This window comes from Lates calcarifer, linkage group LG6 (assembly GCF_001640805.2).
Source record: "Lates calcarifer isolate ASB-BC8 linkage group LG6, TLL_Latcal_v3, whole genome shotgun sequence".
In the NCBI taxonomy this organism is placed as follows: Eukaryota; Metazoa; Chordata; class Actinopteri; family Centropomidae; genus Lates; species Lates calcarifer.
In genome coordinates this window covers 12270019-12286113 of record NC_066838.1, presented here as the reverse complement: position 1 = coordinate 12286113, position 16095 = coordinate 12270019, and the positions used below count along the sequence as shown (strand labels likewise).

The following is a 16095-nucleotide window of genomic DNA, read 5'->3' as shown; positions in this document are numbered from 1 at the left end:
CATCTCTATAGTCATTGTGAAGTGTAGTTTGTGGTTATGTATTGCATCACAGTGTGCAAAAATTGTGTGTGGAAATTGCAGTATGTGCAACATTTTGTGCAACAGAGCAGTATATGGGTTTGATGCAATAACAGAAATGAACTATGTAATACAATCCAATAGACCACAAATACAACCTCAAATGGTCTTTCCTGTTCCTTTACATTATGGAAACAGCTATCATGTACCTGAAAAACAAAGTTAACAATGAAGCATATCAGAAGTGTGCACGCTTCTCAAACTGGTGGCTGTTTGTGCCTTTCAGCTGATGAAGTGACAACTTCCTCATCTTTCCTTTGTTAAGGAGGAGCCTCAGATCCTCTAAAACAAGTGGAAAACTGTACAAAACAGTGCTGAGACTCTGAGCATCATACTGAAGATGAAGTTTTCTTTTGTCTTTTTTCTTTTATTAGGTATGAGGAAGAAAACATACACTACCAAATTTTGCAGTTTCCTGTTTTCCAGTGCCTTTTATGACAAGTTATTAAGAAATTTTTGTTTTTCAGACATCCCTCATCTGAATGGGCAGCAGAAGATTGAGGAGTTCGAGCACATTTTGCTGAGACTCGCCTTCCCTTCATTTTACAACAGCCACAGCAAGTCCTGCTGTAAACTCTATCCAGGAGGATGTTACAAGCTGCTGGACAGCACAGGATACACCTGTGAATTGCTGAGAGGAAGAGTTACAAAAACTGAGAATGATGGCTGGATTGAGTTCAAAATATCAAATGTGCAATCTGTGGACGGAGGCTACTACAGATGTATTGTGCTGGGAACCCAAAACCACATCTACAGTGACTACTACGTCGAGATCTCAGGTAAGTGTTCTTATGATTTTCATTAATGTGATGTTACAAATGTGTATTATCGAGTAGCCTCCAGTGTGTCCAATAATGTTCATAAATGTTCATTTGCAAAACAGTGTCTCCCCCCCTGGAAAGGAGAAATCCGATTTTAACTCTAGCCATAAACTCTGGAAGGTTATTTAATTTTCTTGCATTTTGCAGAAGCTTCAGTTCACCACAGTCACTCTCAGCCTCCACTGACAACAACTACCGAACCCCTCAACACCTCCACAACACTCCCAGACTCCACCGAGCCCGCTCTGGCACACGACCACAGAAACAGTCCCAGGTATTTCCGTAAACTGTAGATTACTCATTTTCTGTTGTTAGACAGTGGTTTTTGACTGAAGAGAAATAATAGCTTATCTGAATTCTGTGCCCCATCTCCTTCCCAGTGTCCCCTGGAGTTTTGCCTTGCCACTTGCTGTCATTGTGTCCATTACAGCGATGATTTTGATCACTTCAGTTATTGGTGTTGTTTGCTTCAGAGTGAGGACAAAACGTAAACAGCCGGGTAAGCAGTTTCCTTAAATTGATGATCTGGTCAGTGTGTCTGAAATTTATTTAGTTTTTTAAATGTGTAAATAGAACCGACATGGTGTTGTTTTTCTCTGTAGACAAAAGTGGAGAAACTCTGTGTGAGTCACTGAAACAAGAGGGCCCGGTGAGTGCTAAACAGGGAACATGTGACTCATTGTCACTTGTCTTTTAAAAGCACATTGACTGTTTATGCTTCCTCTACAACACAGCCTCTTGACACAGTTTGTCTCCCCCAGGAAATGAGCAGCATAGTCTACACAACAGTGGACTTCAGAGCTCACCAGAGACCCAAAGAGGTTTACGCAAACCTGAGGATGCCCACAACACGAGCAGGAGCCCCTGACACAGAGGATGCTGAGATGGTGGAGTATTCCACACTGGCAATCCACCAGTGAATTCATGTGAAAGTTTAGCTTCTGATTTTATTGTGGGACTGATTTTATTAGCTACGCAAAAAAGAGAAATCTGTTGATTTTACAAATGAATGTCATCAGATGTCATGGATAGGTCTACTCAGCCTGTGTAGCTGAAAGACATTTACCAGGCTGAATTTACCAGGTAGAATTTAACAAAAAATGAATTTTGTTGCATCATGGGAAGATTCCAGGATATCTTCACCACTGCATGCTTTTATTTGAACTTTTGTCGCTTTCCGAGTTCCCCAATTTTACGGAAGTGCAATGTTGAATCACTGAACTACCCCTTAAAATATTTGTGAAAATGAAATGATAATGCCATTAAAGCAGTGATTTCTCTCATGATCATGCACATAATCTGGTGAAATGAAGGCAACGGATTTGTGTTGGTTTCCTTGTGGTTTTCTCTGAGACTTGGTCCTGTCTGCAAGGTGATACAGCAGCAGTCTTGTCAGATCATGTCATCAGGTTATCTTCTCTTAAATCAATGTTTGTCCTCATCAGCTTCCTCTAGATTATATCCTCACCTGGCCCTTTGCTATTCTGAGAGCCGCTCGATATTCTATTCTGGGCTTGTTCTTCCTTTGCACAAAAAAGCTGGTGGCAGTCCCTTTTGTATCATCTATAAAAGATCAGGTTTCTCTGACGAGTGGATGAATGAATAGACTGGACTGATTCTTATTCCTGTGATATTTCAGTGCGACACTGTGACACGAAACCACTGTGACTAAAGATGCTGTGCTGATATATGCTCTTGGTTGTAGTCACCACAGTCAGACACACACAAATACACAGAATGTTTTAGTTGCTATAATCTCTTTAATGCAAAGGCAGCTACAACATGTTCACATCTGTATTTTCCACAATGTCCCATTTGCACCATTTTTTTTTCAATCTTTAATCTAGACAAGCTCCCACAGGGAAATATACATCTATAGATTATTCATCAGGTGTCTTATTTGATTACACAGACTTGGCCAGACCAATGTACTGAGCCTGAGCATTAAAGATGGCGTAGTACTCCCTGATGAAGACATCTCCCAGGATCCAGAGCTGGTCAGAGCCACCCTGGCCAAAGCCAGTGTTGCAACCGTAGTAGTTCTGTGGTGAGACAAGAGAAAGAAAGATTTAATTCCCTCAAATCTTTATTACGGTGTTGAAAACATGGGTGGTGGCTGGGGTCTAACTGACCTGAGAGACGTAGGCAGATGCAGGGACAGTGAAGGCGTGTCCGTTGAGAGTGAAGGTGACGTCGGGCATGCTCTGGACGTTCTGGCAGTTCACTGTGGCCTGTGAGACGAACGTCACACACAGAGTTGAAGACCGCGTAGCAGCAGAAGTTTTATTTATTGCTATTTTACAGGTTTCCAGCTGAAGCACATAACCAAGTCCTACATAATTATTTTTATTTGAGAGTTTTGACGTCAGAGCGCTGAATGTCTGTTTACTCTGGGTCCAGAAAAAGGGGGAAAATCTATGTCAAACAGTATGGTGTGATAGTATGACTCACCTCTCCGTACTGGTTGGTTGAGGCTCCAACCCAGGCATTCATGTTGTTGATGTCATTGGTTGGACCAACAATCAGGGAGGTACCAGTGTCAATGATGGCCTGGCAGCCACCAGAGCAGGCCACAGTCTGTCCATTGATGGTAACACTGTGAGGAGGAACAGCAGAAGTTGGATTACCGTTTGCTGTCAGTATTGCAAGTGAGAAGATTATCAAGTTTTATTTTACTCAGAGTCACTGATTTTAGATGCATTTCTTTGTACCTGTCCATTTTGATCTGCCAGTAGGTGGCAGAGGTCAGAGGGATCCAGGTGACTTGTCCAGTGTAGTGGCTGCTGTCCACACCACCGAAGACAACCTCACTGCCCTGCTCACTGTTGCTGAGAGAGAGAAAACAAACAAATCTCAATCACTGTTGCTATTTGTTATTTCCTGTAAAACGAACCACACACTTCCAACCAACAGATATCCATCCAGTTTCAGTACCCGCTCAGGTAGACGGAGAACATGGGCTGGGACACAAGTCCCTGCTTGATCATGTTGTCAAAGACAGGCACGACATTGTCAGAAGCAATGCTCTGGAAGGCCAGTCCCAGGATACCGTCAGCCTGCATGTGGGCCATGAAGGGAGCCTCTGTCTGGCTAATTCCAAACACCTGGTTGGCCACAGAGAGGCCGCCCACCTGGACACACAAGACAGCTGTCAGTCACAGCCGAACAGACCGCAGAGATACTGTATGCCTGTATGAAGTCTAAATAGACTATGTATTTTGTTCCAGGGGTTTTGTTTACCTCAACAGTGTCACTGGCCAGATATCCAGTCATGCTGCCAGTGCCATACTGGATGGACAGAGGCTGGTTGCCCCAGTGGAAGGTGGAGGACTGCTGTGGGTTGAATCTCCTGTGGTTCTCTGCAGAGGAACAACTTCTCTTTCAAACGTGCATTTTACGACAATGTCAAGCAACTTTGGAGCCTTTCTAGTGATGGGGTGAGTGCCACAAATAAAATGTAATGAACAGTTACAGAACATAAAAACCAGTGGTGGGAGAAGTATTTACACCTTTTACTTCAATCAAAACAGTATCACCACAAATTAAAATATACTCAAATAAAAGTAATAAAAGTAGCTGAAGTGGAATTATTACTACATTAGTTTATATACAGTATAGTACAGGTATTTTTATCTATAATATTCTATGCCTTGTATTTAGTGTGTATCATATTTCATATAATAATTTAATATTTTTGTGTGTAAAATATCTAGACACAAATTAACTACATAAATTTAGCTGTCGAATAAATGTAGGGGAATAAAAAGAGGGAGAAACCTGCATAAAATGAAAACAGTTCAAGTACAAGTACCTCAAAACTGCACTTAAATACAGTACTTAAAAAAAACATTTGGTTTCCACAACTACCTAAACTGACTGAACAATAGGCTGGGCTTCAGTAGTAATCTCAGTAGTACTCACGACAGGCCTGGCTGGAGCAGTAGACTGAGGGGATCCAGAGGTTGGAAGAGCCGGTGTCAAAGATGACGCTGAAGGACTGAGGAGGTGTGCCAATGGAGATCACACCATAGTAGGACAACTGGAAGAGCATGAGAGGACACACAACAGAGATACAGATGAAGAGAGATTAACATCAGCTTGATCTTACTACCATAAAGTGTTCGTTATGTGATATACAATAGAGTTTATGTCAGTTAGACGAGATGGACTTACGTCAGCATCGTTGGTCATGGGCTCAGTACCAGTCTGGGTGAACTTGACCATTGGGTTGTATGGGTGTTTCTTCCTGTACTCCTCCCAAAGTCCTTGCTCCTGCAGGGCTTGCCTGGCGGTCTTTCCCTTGATCAGGGGCATCCTACACACAGCAAAGTGAATAAATAATCAGTAAAATGCACAGATGTCCACCATTTTATAGCTGGAGACATCAGAAAAAAAGCTACTTTCAACTTTGTGCAAGTTTGAAAGGTGTGATAGCTCAAAGTAAGATGAAGCACGATGGCCTTTAGGTTTTCCCTCAGGAATACCAGATGAAGAGATTGTCTTTCGACGCGCTCAGCCTATTCAGGTGTAAAATGTCAAAGAAATGACGGCACAGGTTGCTTTTCAACCAGCCAGGTCAGACTTACCTATGGATGCATTCGGAGAAAGCCACAAGGGCTGACAGGACAACGAGCCACTTCATCGTGTTGGTCACTTTGCTGTAGGACTCAGACGAGTGAACTTCCCGTCACAGAGTCCAGCCCTTATATACAATGTATCAAGGTTGTGTCTCCAAAGTGCCCTTCCACATAGGTTGATATCATGTATCAGCTGGAGATAAGAACTACATAATATGGTGATAAATTGCCTCTTATCTAGAAGCAAATATCCCATTAACTGAAAAGTTTGCTACAATCAGGAAATATTTAGCAGAGATAATTTACTGTAAAACTAAGCTGACTTTATAAAAGAAGATTATTATTATATTTTGTTTGTTTGTTGACTATATAATACATACAAACGTTTACCTCAACATTGTTGAAACACACTGTAGGAAACAATTGAGCAAAACTAATTTCCAATAGGAAATGTGTGAGGATTGACTGTTATTATCTAACTGATCATTTGAATATACTGTAAATGTAAGGAAAGTGTTTAACGGATACAATGCGCACTTAATATGTTGATAATGTAGATCAGGAGATATGATGTCCAGAGCTTCTGTTTAACATTGATATGGGAACTTTCCACAGGTGTGAACTGAGGTCACTTGGGCAGGGTTACCTGATAACAATAGCACACAAATCAAACACACAGGGGAATGGCTTGAGGTGTGAACAAAGAATAACAAAATGCTTAAGATACTTCCATCCTGAGAATAGTCTGTAGTTTGACTTTGACTGGAAAATTAATTTCATATCATGTTTACGTAGTTGATATTATATATTGAATTTCATTTTTAAATTATTTTTATATTGCTTTCGTAACCCTGGGCGCCATTTGGTTTCTCAAAATATGTTTCTGGCAGTGAATTTCTGAAATAGTTGAAGTAACCTTTATTAAAGCACAGGGGCAGAAGACATATTCAGATTCTTTGCCTAAACAACAATAAAAGAGTTGTAAAAAAAACATTCCTTTGCAAGTAAAGGTTCTGCATTCAAAATGTTACTCAAGAGACAGAAGATAAGTATTAGCAGTAAAATGTACTTACAATATCAAAAGTAAATGGCTCCTGTCAGTGTAATGTGAATTATATTTTTGGATAATTGTCATTAGTTTTGCATGAATGTGGAATCAGCATTTGATGCTGCAGCTGACTGAGGACGAGCTAATCTCATGTTTATATATTATGTGCAGATTAATCAGTAGCAGTGCATTGTATCTTATGAGCTCATCATAGGTTTTGTATAGAATAACTTGATGTCCAAGTTAATTAATAACCACAGCTGTTAAAAAAATATAATGATGTAAAAAGTGGAATATTTCTCTCTGAGATGTAGTGGAGAGGTGAAGTATAAAGAAGCTCTGAAAGGAAATACTCAAGTAAAGTACTTCAAAATTGTACTCAAGTACATTACTTAAATAAATGTACACATTTACATTCCATGTCTGTCTAAGTGAGTATAATCTCATGGATGTCACAGTTCGTAATATCTCTGCTGATTTATTGTTATTTAAATCTATTAAAACAAACTAAATCAGTTCAGTTATATAGCAAGGTCACGAGTTTGTTTGTGAGGGTAAAGGCACTGGCACTCTGATTATGACCTTCAACATAATCAGACTGTGATTACAAACACTTGATACTTCCATCCCATAACACATATCATGTTTAATCAAGAAGCATAAACTGAACACAGATAGAACAAAAACCTCCACAGAGCACGTGTCACCATTATACTTTTATTGACAATCATATCTATACATTTCTTTTCATAAATTAACATAAAATTAGCATGAAAACAAAACAGCAAATGCTTTAATGGTTCACAAACAGCTTTCAGAGGAACTCTGTTTTCATTAAGTAAAAAGTGTCTGATGTGGCTCTTGTTAGTTGGTTATACTGTCCTGACATCTCTTTTCTTGTCCTTGTTGTGTGCATTAATAGAATAGAAACTAAATATCATAGTGCATAGAGTACACAGATGAAGAATACAGTCAGTGAAGATGAAATATGTGTTTCTGATCCACAGCCTGTTCAAGTCCTCACTCTGTGTACTGTGTCTGCTGTGCTCTTCCCCATCTGAATGTCTGGGGCGTCCATTAAAAGTCCATGTTTTTGAAGTCATCAGTACATCTGTACTTGCTATCAGCGTACCTGGTGCACACCAAGTGGGGGAGGCAGGGGCAGGTGTGATGTTGCCTTTTCCCTGGGTAAGGCACCTGAAAGTGGAGGGAAATAATCTGACAGTTTAAATCTGTCCATTAACTGACAAGTGGAGCTACAGATCTTAAGAGGCTGCTCTTGAAAAGAATTTAGAGACAGATATGGTATTATCAGAACTAACTGTTGCCACCACTAGATGGTAGAGGTGATGTATGGCCCTGATTGCCTGGTTCGCTGAGAAGATCAATATCCTCTGCAGTTATCAGCAGCTTTTCTAAAGCTTTAGCCAACCTGCCAACACTTGATATGATCTGAATCTCCACTAATAACAAGTGTGTGTGTGTGTGTGTGTCAGAGAGCGTGATGCAGGTTGGATGGATGCAGATTAGAGACATAACATTTCTCCCCACCTTGTGGCTGAAGGGGTGACATTCATCCCCTTCCACACCCCTTGGGACGCACATCCTCAGACCTCTCAGCCACAGACTGACGGCACAGCAAAGACCAAACCCACACTGCACATCTCTCTCACAGGCCTGCGGGACAGACAGGGGGGAGACGAGGTGATACAGGTACAGACAGGAGAGAATAAAAGAGGCAGAGGGGCAGAGAGGAGGGGAGTTCTTTTTATTTATGCTAATAGAGATGCCCTTTTATGTTTGAATCTATTTCATTTTTATTTATCGTAATAGAGATGCCCTCTCATGTTCGTACAGTGAAAGCCATTTTATCCATTGCCTGTCATCTCCCTAATCCATTTACAAATGAATATCAATCAGAGGACTGAGATAATTTCCTCTCATTTTTCCAGTGGACTTAAAGCGGAGGAGGATGCGGTCTCCCGTCTGTCATGTGTAATTAAATTTTACAAAATTATCCACCAAAGCAAGCTGTCCTATTGGCACTAAGATCTATTTTATGTATATTTGTAATTTGAATATGAGAAAATCAAACCAAAAATCAAAATACAAAGGCTAGTTGTATTAAAATAGAGTTCATATAGAAGTTTTGAGTGCAAGTACAGCACCCTTCCCCTGATAAAGAGTGGAACAATTAGTCAATTCATTGATCCGTCAGTTGCCAATAGTTCTTTTATCAAGCAAACATTTCAAACATTTGTCACCACATGATTCTCAGATATGAAGATTTGCTGTTTTCTCTGTTTTATATTGTTGTAAATTTAACATCTTTGGGTTTTAAACGGTTGAGGCAAAACAAGCAATTCAAAGACATCATCTGAGGATCAGGAAACTTATTATCAGCATTTGTTGCTAATTTACATGTTACAGAGTAACTTGATTGATAGATTAGTTGAAAAAATAATGAGCAGACTATCCAGTAATGAAAATAATTGTTAACTGCAGCCATAGTAAATGAGTAAGTCATTTTATTTTGAGTGTAAAATCACATTGTCTCAATACATTTTACAAAAAATGACAATTACAGAAAGAAATGATATCTAATCAAGTAGATAAGTGTAAGCAGAGTAATTAATCATTGAGTGATTAGACACTTCTCTAAAAACTGATTGGACATTCATTTAAAACCTGATAAAATAACAGAGCAGAGTGTAGCAGAGCCCAAAACGTCTCACTCACCCCTGTGATGACGGCTCCTCTGGACCAGCTCAGAGACACCAGGAGGAAGGACAGCAGCACCGCTGTGAAGCCCATGACAGCAACAGGAGAACTGGACTCTCGCAACCCCCTCAACACTGGACAACAACTGTTAACGGACTCTCTGGCACTTCACACTGGATCCCCGTCTCTCCAGTCAGTCATGAAGGTTCCCAGTAACTCCTCAGAGGGGGGGAGCCACACTCTCTCCCTCTCTTTATCCACCTCCGACCCCCACCCAGTACTCCCTCCCTCCTTCCTTCCCTCCCCACGTCTGAGATCTGTCCACACCCTCTCTGACTGTCTCTTCAGACGCTTCGTCATCTTACTCATCTGGATGATGGCTGATGGAGGGTCACCGTAGCCCTCTCTACCTGTAGATCTTTGCCTCTTACATAATGTCGGGTTTGATCATACATCTGCTCAAGGCAAGCAACTGACAGAGTTCCCATGATTCAAGTGGTTCAAACTAACCCCGAAAATATGGAAAACCACTCCACAACTGATGCCATTCATATGAACTAAAATGAATCTGACACCTCTTTGTGAGAAAAAGGGCACAGGTGCCGTGAAATCCCGAGTTATTTGTCAGTCAGAGGCAGCCAGGGCAAAACAAATCAAGATCAAAGCCGTATAACACATTTACTGAAATTACCACAGGCTGACTCACAGACTGGGCTTCATGTAAAGCATTTATAGGCTGGAAAGTGATATTCTTTATTTCATTATAGGATATGTGTGCTATGATGCCATGTACTGTGACAGCTGTCACCCTAGCTGTACATCACCAGTTTATCCACACTGAGAGAATAAGGCGTTATAATAAGGTTACAAACTGATCTGCTTTGTCACACAAGCTACTCTCTAAGTGCTGTGAGGTATATGATGTACAGGATCTCTTTAGTGAACAACTTAAACATCACTGTCAACAGTGACATGTATTATTTCTGTTCAGATTTGGTCTTTTTGAGTAAAAGAATAACTTGATTAGGTTTGTTTCCAGGTCTAAAATTATGCTTCTCTTGTATCATTATTCCATCAATTCACTTTTGCGTTTACTTCATTTGAGATCAAATTAATCATACTGCCAAGACTTTAATACTGCAAAAAGACTTTGGAGAAACTGCCTCTCACTATGGCTCACTGACACTGCTTATTAAACTATGGTGTCACTAAATTGATAGCAGAAATGAATAATGAGCATTGATATCCTGAATTATACCAACCATTATACAGTGCATGGCAGGGTGATGATACACTGACTCTGAGTCAGATCTCTATTTTGGGTCTGGCTCATCTGCAGATTTACTGTGGTTGTAAAGTGGTCATATGTAACAAATAATTGGATCTAGTATTTAAATACCGTGTGTGTGTGTGTATGTGTGGACTTTGAGATTTATGCAGGAACTTGCAGTTGTACGTGTGTTTGCCTACGTGCATGGCTCGGACAGTGATGGGCAGCAGGTTGTCAGCGGAAGCGGCCAGGCTCTGCTGATTTAAACGGTGAGAAGAGAAATATGACTAAAAGAAGAGGGGAGGAAAAGAGAGAAGAATTAGAGGAGAGGAGGGGGGAAAGGGGGGTTGTACCCCATGGGTTAGTCAGCAGGACATTACCCTGCTGGTGTGCAGGTGATGGATTCCTCCAATGCAGTGGCCACATAATTACATTCACCCATTTCTGCCTTGTCAGCAGGAGCACTGAAGCCTCACTGTCTTGGGACAGAGAGCAGAAATCATGCAGGAGAGGAGAGCCCAGGCGGTGGCCTGCAGCTAACTTTAGAAGAAAACACATTAACAAAATCCATCAACAAAAGGCTGCGAGAAACAAAGGTCCTGCTTTATACTTGTGATATTAATGCCATTTTTTATGTTCAGTAAAGAACATGCATTAGGAAAGTTCACATTATGTTGGTGAACGTTTTAAGTGTTTATCATGCTGAATAATGTTTTCACCATTTTGTTTGCGATTGGGATGGTGGAAATTTGTTTCCTGGGATGATTTTAGTTCTCAGTGATGGGTGTCTAAGAAAGACAACAGTCAAATATGACTGAGGAACATGTGACACATGGAGCTGTTTTGGGCAACCACAGCTTATTTGTGAATCACCTGATTGTGACTCTTCCTTGAGAACAAAGTGGAAGCTGGACTATCAATAGAGACAATAAATTCATGAGGGGAACAAATAACTCAGGTGATCTAATTTTAAATCTATGCAAATCTGAATATCAAAATCTATTTCTCACTGTAGCTGGAATGAAGAGAGTGACATATGAATGATAAGAAAGAGAGCCAGGGTTTCATTTCATAACTGATCCACTTTAGAAAGTGATTTTAGTGACCTAGCCACACAGAGGAAACCAGGAATAATAATTACATCTACTGTATATTAAGCTTATATATCAAATGCCGAGAGTAGAATAAGAAAACTCAGTAGGATATATATAGAGATAGATATCTACGAGGTATGGCTATTAAATAACGGGACTAATGCTGTAATACAATTTTATTGTGCATAAACATTTTTCAATGTCTTTCTCTTCAAAATACTCCTCTTCTGCATCAACACGCCGCTGCATTCAGGTCTTCCACTGATCAAAGCAGTGTAGTAGGTTTTCTTGGGACAGAGCCTCGTCGTTCTTTTCTTAACTTCTGACACAGACTCAAAACGTGTTCCTTTCAGAACAAATTTGATGTTAGGAAAAAGGAAAAAGTCACACGGTCCTAGATCAGGTGAATAGGGAGGGTGATGGAGCACTGCGATTTGTTTTGGGGCCAGAAACTGCTTTACCTTTTGGTCAGGGGTCAAACGTTTTGGGACAATTTTGGCACACACTTTTCTCATGTTCGGTTGCTGTTTTGTACGATTTCACCAAAAATTTCAAGTCAATGGGTTCCTCAAATGTTAAGCAAATTATTTTCCGACGTCTTAGCAAAAACAAGTGCACTTTAATCAGTAGCTAGTGAACTAAGTGACATTAGTGAACTAAAGACGACGCTTATTGGAAACTTACAGCAGTTGTGCGTGAATACCCAACCTTTAATATATAACACTTGGCTTTATCCTCATTAGCACAGTCTCACTTTGTACAGCCATACCCCGTATCTATCTATCTATCTATCTATCTATCTATCTATCTATCTATCTTACAAATATAAATTCATATCATATGCAGGCGGTACACGTATGTCATTTATTATTATTATTTTAGCGCGCTTCGTACAGTTTGGTCCTCACAGAGATCCGTAGAGCATGTGACGATCAGCTGACTCCATCCGGAAGCTTTGAGGAAGCAGACAACCACAACAACAAATCCTCTTAGACAAAATTTGAATTTCTAGATTTATTTACCGCTGTTAATCATGGAGGCGACCTTAGAGCAGCACCTGGATGATACGTAAGTTAATATCAGACTGTTTTTGAGTTCGTGTGTAAAGTTTTGAGACGTTAAAGACGACTTTTCACTCCTCGTCTGTGTTTTCTGGCAGCATGAAGAACCCAGCAGTTGTCGGTGTGCTCTGCACGGATCAACAAGGACACAACCTAGGCTGTAAGAAAACAGAGTACTTATTCTATATCAGCTATATAAGAAAGTGCTTCTCTAACGTATCCACAACAAACTGACCTCTGACCGAAGGAACAGTAAATATCATGTCAGAAAATTAATCCAGCGGAGCTTTAAGTAAACTAATCCCAAACCCAAGAACAAATCCTTTTTACGATGGCGGAAGAACTACTCATATCTTTTACCTAAGTAAAAATAACAGTGTCACAGTGTAGAAATGCTTAGTTGCAAGTAATACATTTACAGTCATACATTTACAATACAAAAGTATTGGCGTCAAAATATGCTTAAAGTACCAAAAGTAAAAGTACTCCTGCAGAATGTCATTTCAGAATATTATATATTTGTCGATTTTTTAGGGGAAAAAAAGTGGGGGTGAATTGAACTACTACTAACGTAGTTCAATTCAATTTTCCCTCAAGGATCAGTCAAGTCTTTTCTTAACCTAAAATAATACATCATACTTTATTTGTTGATAATATTTTGTACTTCTAATCTTAAATTTCCTCTTACAGGGAAGTTTTTCCTTGCCAATGTCGCCTAGTGCTTGCTTGTGTTATTTGTTGGGTCTCCCTCTATAAATCCCATATTTTAAAGAGTATGGTCTAGACCTGCTCTATATGAAAAGTGCCTTGAGAGGACTTTTGTTGTGATTCGGCACTATATAAATAAAATTGAATTGAATTAAAGTACAATAGCACAAACAACCTACTTATTATGTTGTTTTATATGAATATGAGTCATCAAAATGAGTAAAAATAGGTCCAACATTTAACAACTCAATGTGACGTGATCACGTTTTTTTTTTGTTTTTTTTTTTGAAAAGTCTTAAAATGTCAAGTTAAATCACCAACGAGTCTGTTCACTGTTTTTATTATTGTCAGTCTTCACCTTTCTGATATATCCTCCATTCACAGAAAGAACCTGACATGTAACAGTAATGAAACTGAAAATATTCATGTTATTCATCTGCTTTTTATGTCAACACAAGATTGCTAAAACCTATGAAACATTTACACTATGTTTAAATGATTCTGAAAGTATCAGTAATATTTTGCATGTGAGGATCCACACAGTGAAGCATGTTGATAAACGTTTCTGACAATAAAAGCACATACTATAAAATTAGCTTCGGATTTTAGAATTTACCACAATCTTTGCATTTGACAATTATGCAGATACATTGTTATCTTATTAGTAATCACCCGAACCCCATGGGCAAATGCTTAAAAATACTGTGTGTTTAAGTGGTCTAAAACAAACAAATTGCTAACTATCTGGTGGGGTCAACCTGGGTTGTAGGCAGCCTGAGGTTAATCCTATTTGGAAAGTTAATAATTGTGTGTTACTGGGAATTACAAGTGGAGAAATACGTAGTCCTTCTTCACTTGTAAATCAGAATGTGCTTGATTTGCTGATTTAATCATCATCAATATCACCAAATACACTGATTTTATCAACCCTGTTCTTATTTTATGACTCTTTCACAAAAATGATCTGAAATGACAAGTTGTGGTTTTGCTGGGATTCATGTGCAGGACTCATTCTTGGGCAGGCACCTTGTCTCCTTGATCAAAAATATGTCAAATCATGTAACATGTAATAAAATGAAAAACATGTTGATTTGACTTCTCAGTTGTTAAATGTAGCTTTTCCACTTTGGAGGGAAAGAGACAGAAGTTGTAAATAAGATTGATTGTGTTCAGTTAACCCAGGAGAAAGTTTGACGTGAAGTTTTATTATGTTTGATGTTTCATCAGTACTGCCCTGTGACATTCATCTATATTTCACAATCACCAGGCCGTGGCTCGCTGTCTGATGAACATGGTGGTGTTGTGTCAGTTTTGGCCAAACAAGCTGCAGCTCTCACCAGAGACCCGACAGACACGCCGACTGTGTGCTTGGAGTCTGAGTCAGGGTGAGCACTGATGTAACCCTCTGTCTTTTTTGCTCGACTGATTCACATCTTTTCTCCCTTTTCTCAGTTCCTGTGAATATATGGGGTTTGCTTGTTGTGGGTTTGATTAATGCTTGGGGGGGCGATCAGTAAATCTAGAGGAAGCTGTTGAAAGAGATCCAGAATCAAAGATTTAATGACCGTGCTCACAGTCTTGGCAGAGGAGTTTGTTTTTCATTTGTGTGGCTGTGCTGCCACCTTCTGGACCTTGTAAATATCATCTGACTTCACTCAAGATTATTAGTAGTCATGAGTAGTCAGACTGGTCAGGTTAAAAAAAAGGCAAGTTTGCATAATCTTCAGGTTGTCTATAATGACTGCATGTGGATAAAGACTACTAAAAACTAAAAAAGACTAAGGTGGTGCAGTGCCAGTGTCTCGTTTTGTAATGAAGGGGTCAGCACTTTCCAGGCTTTATTTTATTTTATTATTTTTACATTTATTGGTCAACGGAATGATTTCTCAGAACTGGTCACCCCTGTGGAAACACTGGTATAAATGTCTTTTATAAGAAATGCCAGTGTTTTTCTTTCTCTTCTTTGTATTTTGTTGGTCCCGTATTTTTTTAAATGAACATTTTGTCTGACAATAAAGATGAACTGAACTCGACTGGATATCCCTAAAATTACATATTTATCAAACCAGTTTTGACTAATTTCTCCTTTTTGTCTGTACAGTTATTGTTCATCAGGTGAATGTTGGTCTGACTTGTTTGTGTTTTTGTTTGTTTTGTAGAAACATTTTGGTGAGGAGTCACGGGACCATCACAGTAGCAGTTCACAAGATCGCATCCTGAAGACGCCAGGGCTCACCGAGGCAATATATTGTAAAGAAATGTACATGTAAACAAACACATAAGTATGATAACACATTCTGAATGAACTTTGAGAGAGAGAAATCTGTGGTTTCCTCATTGGTCTGCTGTGTTTTCTGTATTTTCAGGTCCCGTATTTAAACCAGATTGCGCTCGCTGATTTTCTAATACTGAACACTGGAGTGTGAATCCTTTCTCTCGTAAAATTCAGTCACACCAATCTGTTAGTAATGCTATTTTATTGATGCTGTGTACAGAACATGTCCTATATCATATTACATCCAGCTATGTTACTGCTTTTTGTTTATACCTTTATCCTTCAATCCAAGGCAGTCATGCACAGAATAACAAGCTTTAATAAACCTTAACTTGACTTTGTGCTGCCCTCTTCTGTGTTAAGTGTTCATTATTTTCTCCTTTGCTCGGTGTTTCATGGTTAACCAGTTCATTTTCTTTGGCAGCTGCCTGACATTCATCCA

At 39.5% G+C, this 16095-nt stretch overlaps 4 protein-coding genes and 1 long non-coding RNA gene across 7 annotated transcripts; 3 read left to right on the top strand and 2 right to left on the bottom strand.

Moving 5' to 3' along the window:
* Positions 1-227: 227 nt before the first annotated feature.
* LOC108876568 (uncharacterized) lies at positions 228-2182 on the top strand. Its single transcript, XM_018666178.2, has 6 exons — positions 228-452; positions 546-857; positions 1047-1173; positions 1280-1398; positions 1502-1548; positions 1661-2182. The coding sequence occupies exons 1-6, from the start codon at positions 419-421 to the stop codon at positions 1817-1819; spliced, it is 798 nt and encodes a 265-aa protein (XP_018521694.1). The 5' UTR covers positions 228-418; the 3' UTR covers positions 1820-2182.
* A 155-nt stretch (positions 2183-2337) lies between these two features.
* On the bottom strand, positions 2338-5628 carry LOC108876567 (pepsin A). Its single transcript, XM_018666177.2, has 9 exons — positions 5486-5628; positions 5073-5214; positions 4821-4938; positions 4140-4258; positions 3834-4030; positions 3611-3727; positions 3351-3495; positions 3032-3130; positions 2338-2941 (listed from the first exon to the last, which is right to left on the bottom strand). The coding sequence occupies exons 1-9, from the start codon at positions 5539-5541 to the stop codon at positions 2804-2806; spliced, it is 1131 nt and encodes a 376-aa protein (XP_018521693.1). The 5' UTR covers positions 5542-5628; the 3' UTR covers positions 2338-2803.
* Positions 3423-10292, top strand: LOC127142563 (uncharacterized). 2 transcript variants are annotated; one of them, XR_007813405.1, is made up of 4 exons: positions 3423-3547; positions 4127-4336; positions 8021-8237; positions 8477-10292. It is a non-coding gene; the product is annotated as an uncharacterized LOC127142563 (long non-coding RNA). The 2 variants fall into 2 exon arrangements; XR_007813404.1 differs by having other exon boundaries at positions 8021-10292.
* prok1 (prokineticin 1) lies at positions 5772-9406 on the bottom strand. The gene is made up of 3 exons (XM_018666179.2): positions 9264-9406; positions 8076-8201; positions 5772-7721 (listed from the first exon to the last, which is right to left on the bottom strand). The coding sequence occupies exons 1-3, from the start codon at positions 9336-9338 to the stop codon at positions 7602-7604; spliced, it is 321 nt and encodes a 106-aa protein (XP_018521695.1). The 5' UTR covers positions 9339-9406; the 3' UTR covers positions 5772-7601.
* A 2223-nt stretch (positions 10293-12515) lies between the features above and the next one.
* lamtor5 (late endosomal/lysosomal adaptor, MAPK and MTOR activator 5) lies at positions 12516-15994 on the top strand. 2 transcript variants are annotated; one of them, XM_018666084.2, is made up of 5 exons: positions 12516-12677; positions 12769-12830; positions 14646-14763; positions 15538-15628; positions 15745-15994. In XM_018666084.2, the coding sequence occupies exons 1-4, from the start codon at positions 12643-12645 to the stop codon at positions 15596-15598; spliced, it is 276 nt and encodes a 91-aa protein (XP_018521600.1). In that variant the 5' UTR covers positions 12516-12642; the 3' UTR covers positions 15599-15628; positions 15745-15994. The 2 variants fall into 2 exon arrangements, with proteins under 2 accessions (XP_018521600.1, XP_018521599.1); XM_018666083.2 differs by having other exon boundaries at positions 12517-12677; positions 15538-15994.
* Positions 15995-16095: the final 101 nt, after the last annotated feature.

Coding starts and splice junctions, on each gene's coding strand:
- lamtor5 (XM_018666084.2), top strand. CDS start 12,643: ATGGAGGCGACCTTAGAGCAGCACCTGGATGATAC. Junction 12,678..12,768: donor GAGCAGCACCTGGATGATAC/GTAAGTTAATAT, acceptor GTTTTCTGGCAG/CATGAAGAACCCAGCAGTTG. Junction 14,764..15,537: donor TGCTTGGAGTCTGAGTCAGG/GTGAGCACTGAT, acceptor TTTGTTTTGTAG/AAACATTTTGGTGAGGAGTC.
- LOC108876568 (XM_018666178.2), top strand. CDS start 419: ATGAAGTTTTCTTTTGTCTTTTTTCTTTTATTAG. Junction 453..545: donor TGTCTTTTTTCTTTTATTAG/GTATGAGGAAGA, acceptor TTTGTTTTTCAG/ACATCCCTCATCTGAATGGG. Junction 1,174..1,279: donor GACCACAGAAACAGTCCCAG/GTATTTCCGTAA, acceptor TCTCCTTCCCAG/TGTCCCCTGGAGTTTTGCCT.
- LOC108876567 (XM_018666177.2), bottom strand. CDS start 5,541: ATGAAGTGGCTCGTTGTCCTGTCAGCCCTTGTGGCTTTCTCCGAATGC. Junction 3,131..3,350: donor CAACCAACCAGTACGGAGAG/GTGAGTCATACT, acceptor TTCGTCTCACAG/GCCACAGTGAACTGCCAGAA. Junction 2,942..3,031: donor CATCTGCCTACGTCTCTCAG/GTCAGTTAGACC, acceptor GTCTCACCACAG/AACTACTACGGTTGCAACAC.
- prok1 (XM_018666179.2), bottom strand. CDS start 9,338: ATGGGCTTCACAGCGGTGCTGCTGTCCTTCCTCCTGGTGTCTCTGAGC. Junction 8,202..9,263: donor GAGGAGCCGTCATCACAGGG/GTGAGTGAGACG, acceptor TCTGTCCCGCAG/GCCTGTGAGAGAGATGTGCA. Junction 7,722..8,075: donor GTCACCCCTTCAGCCACAAG/GTGGGGAGAAAT, acceptor CTCCACTTTCAG/GTGCCTTACCCAGGGAAAAG.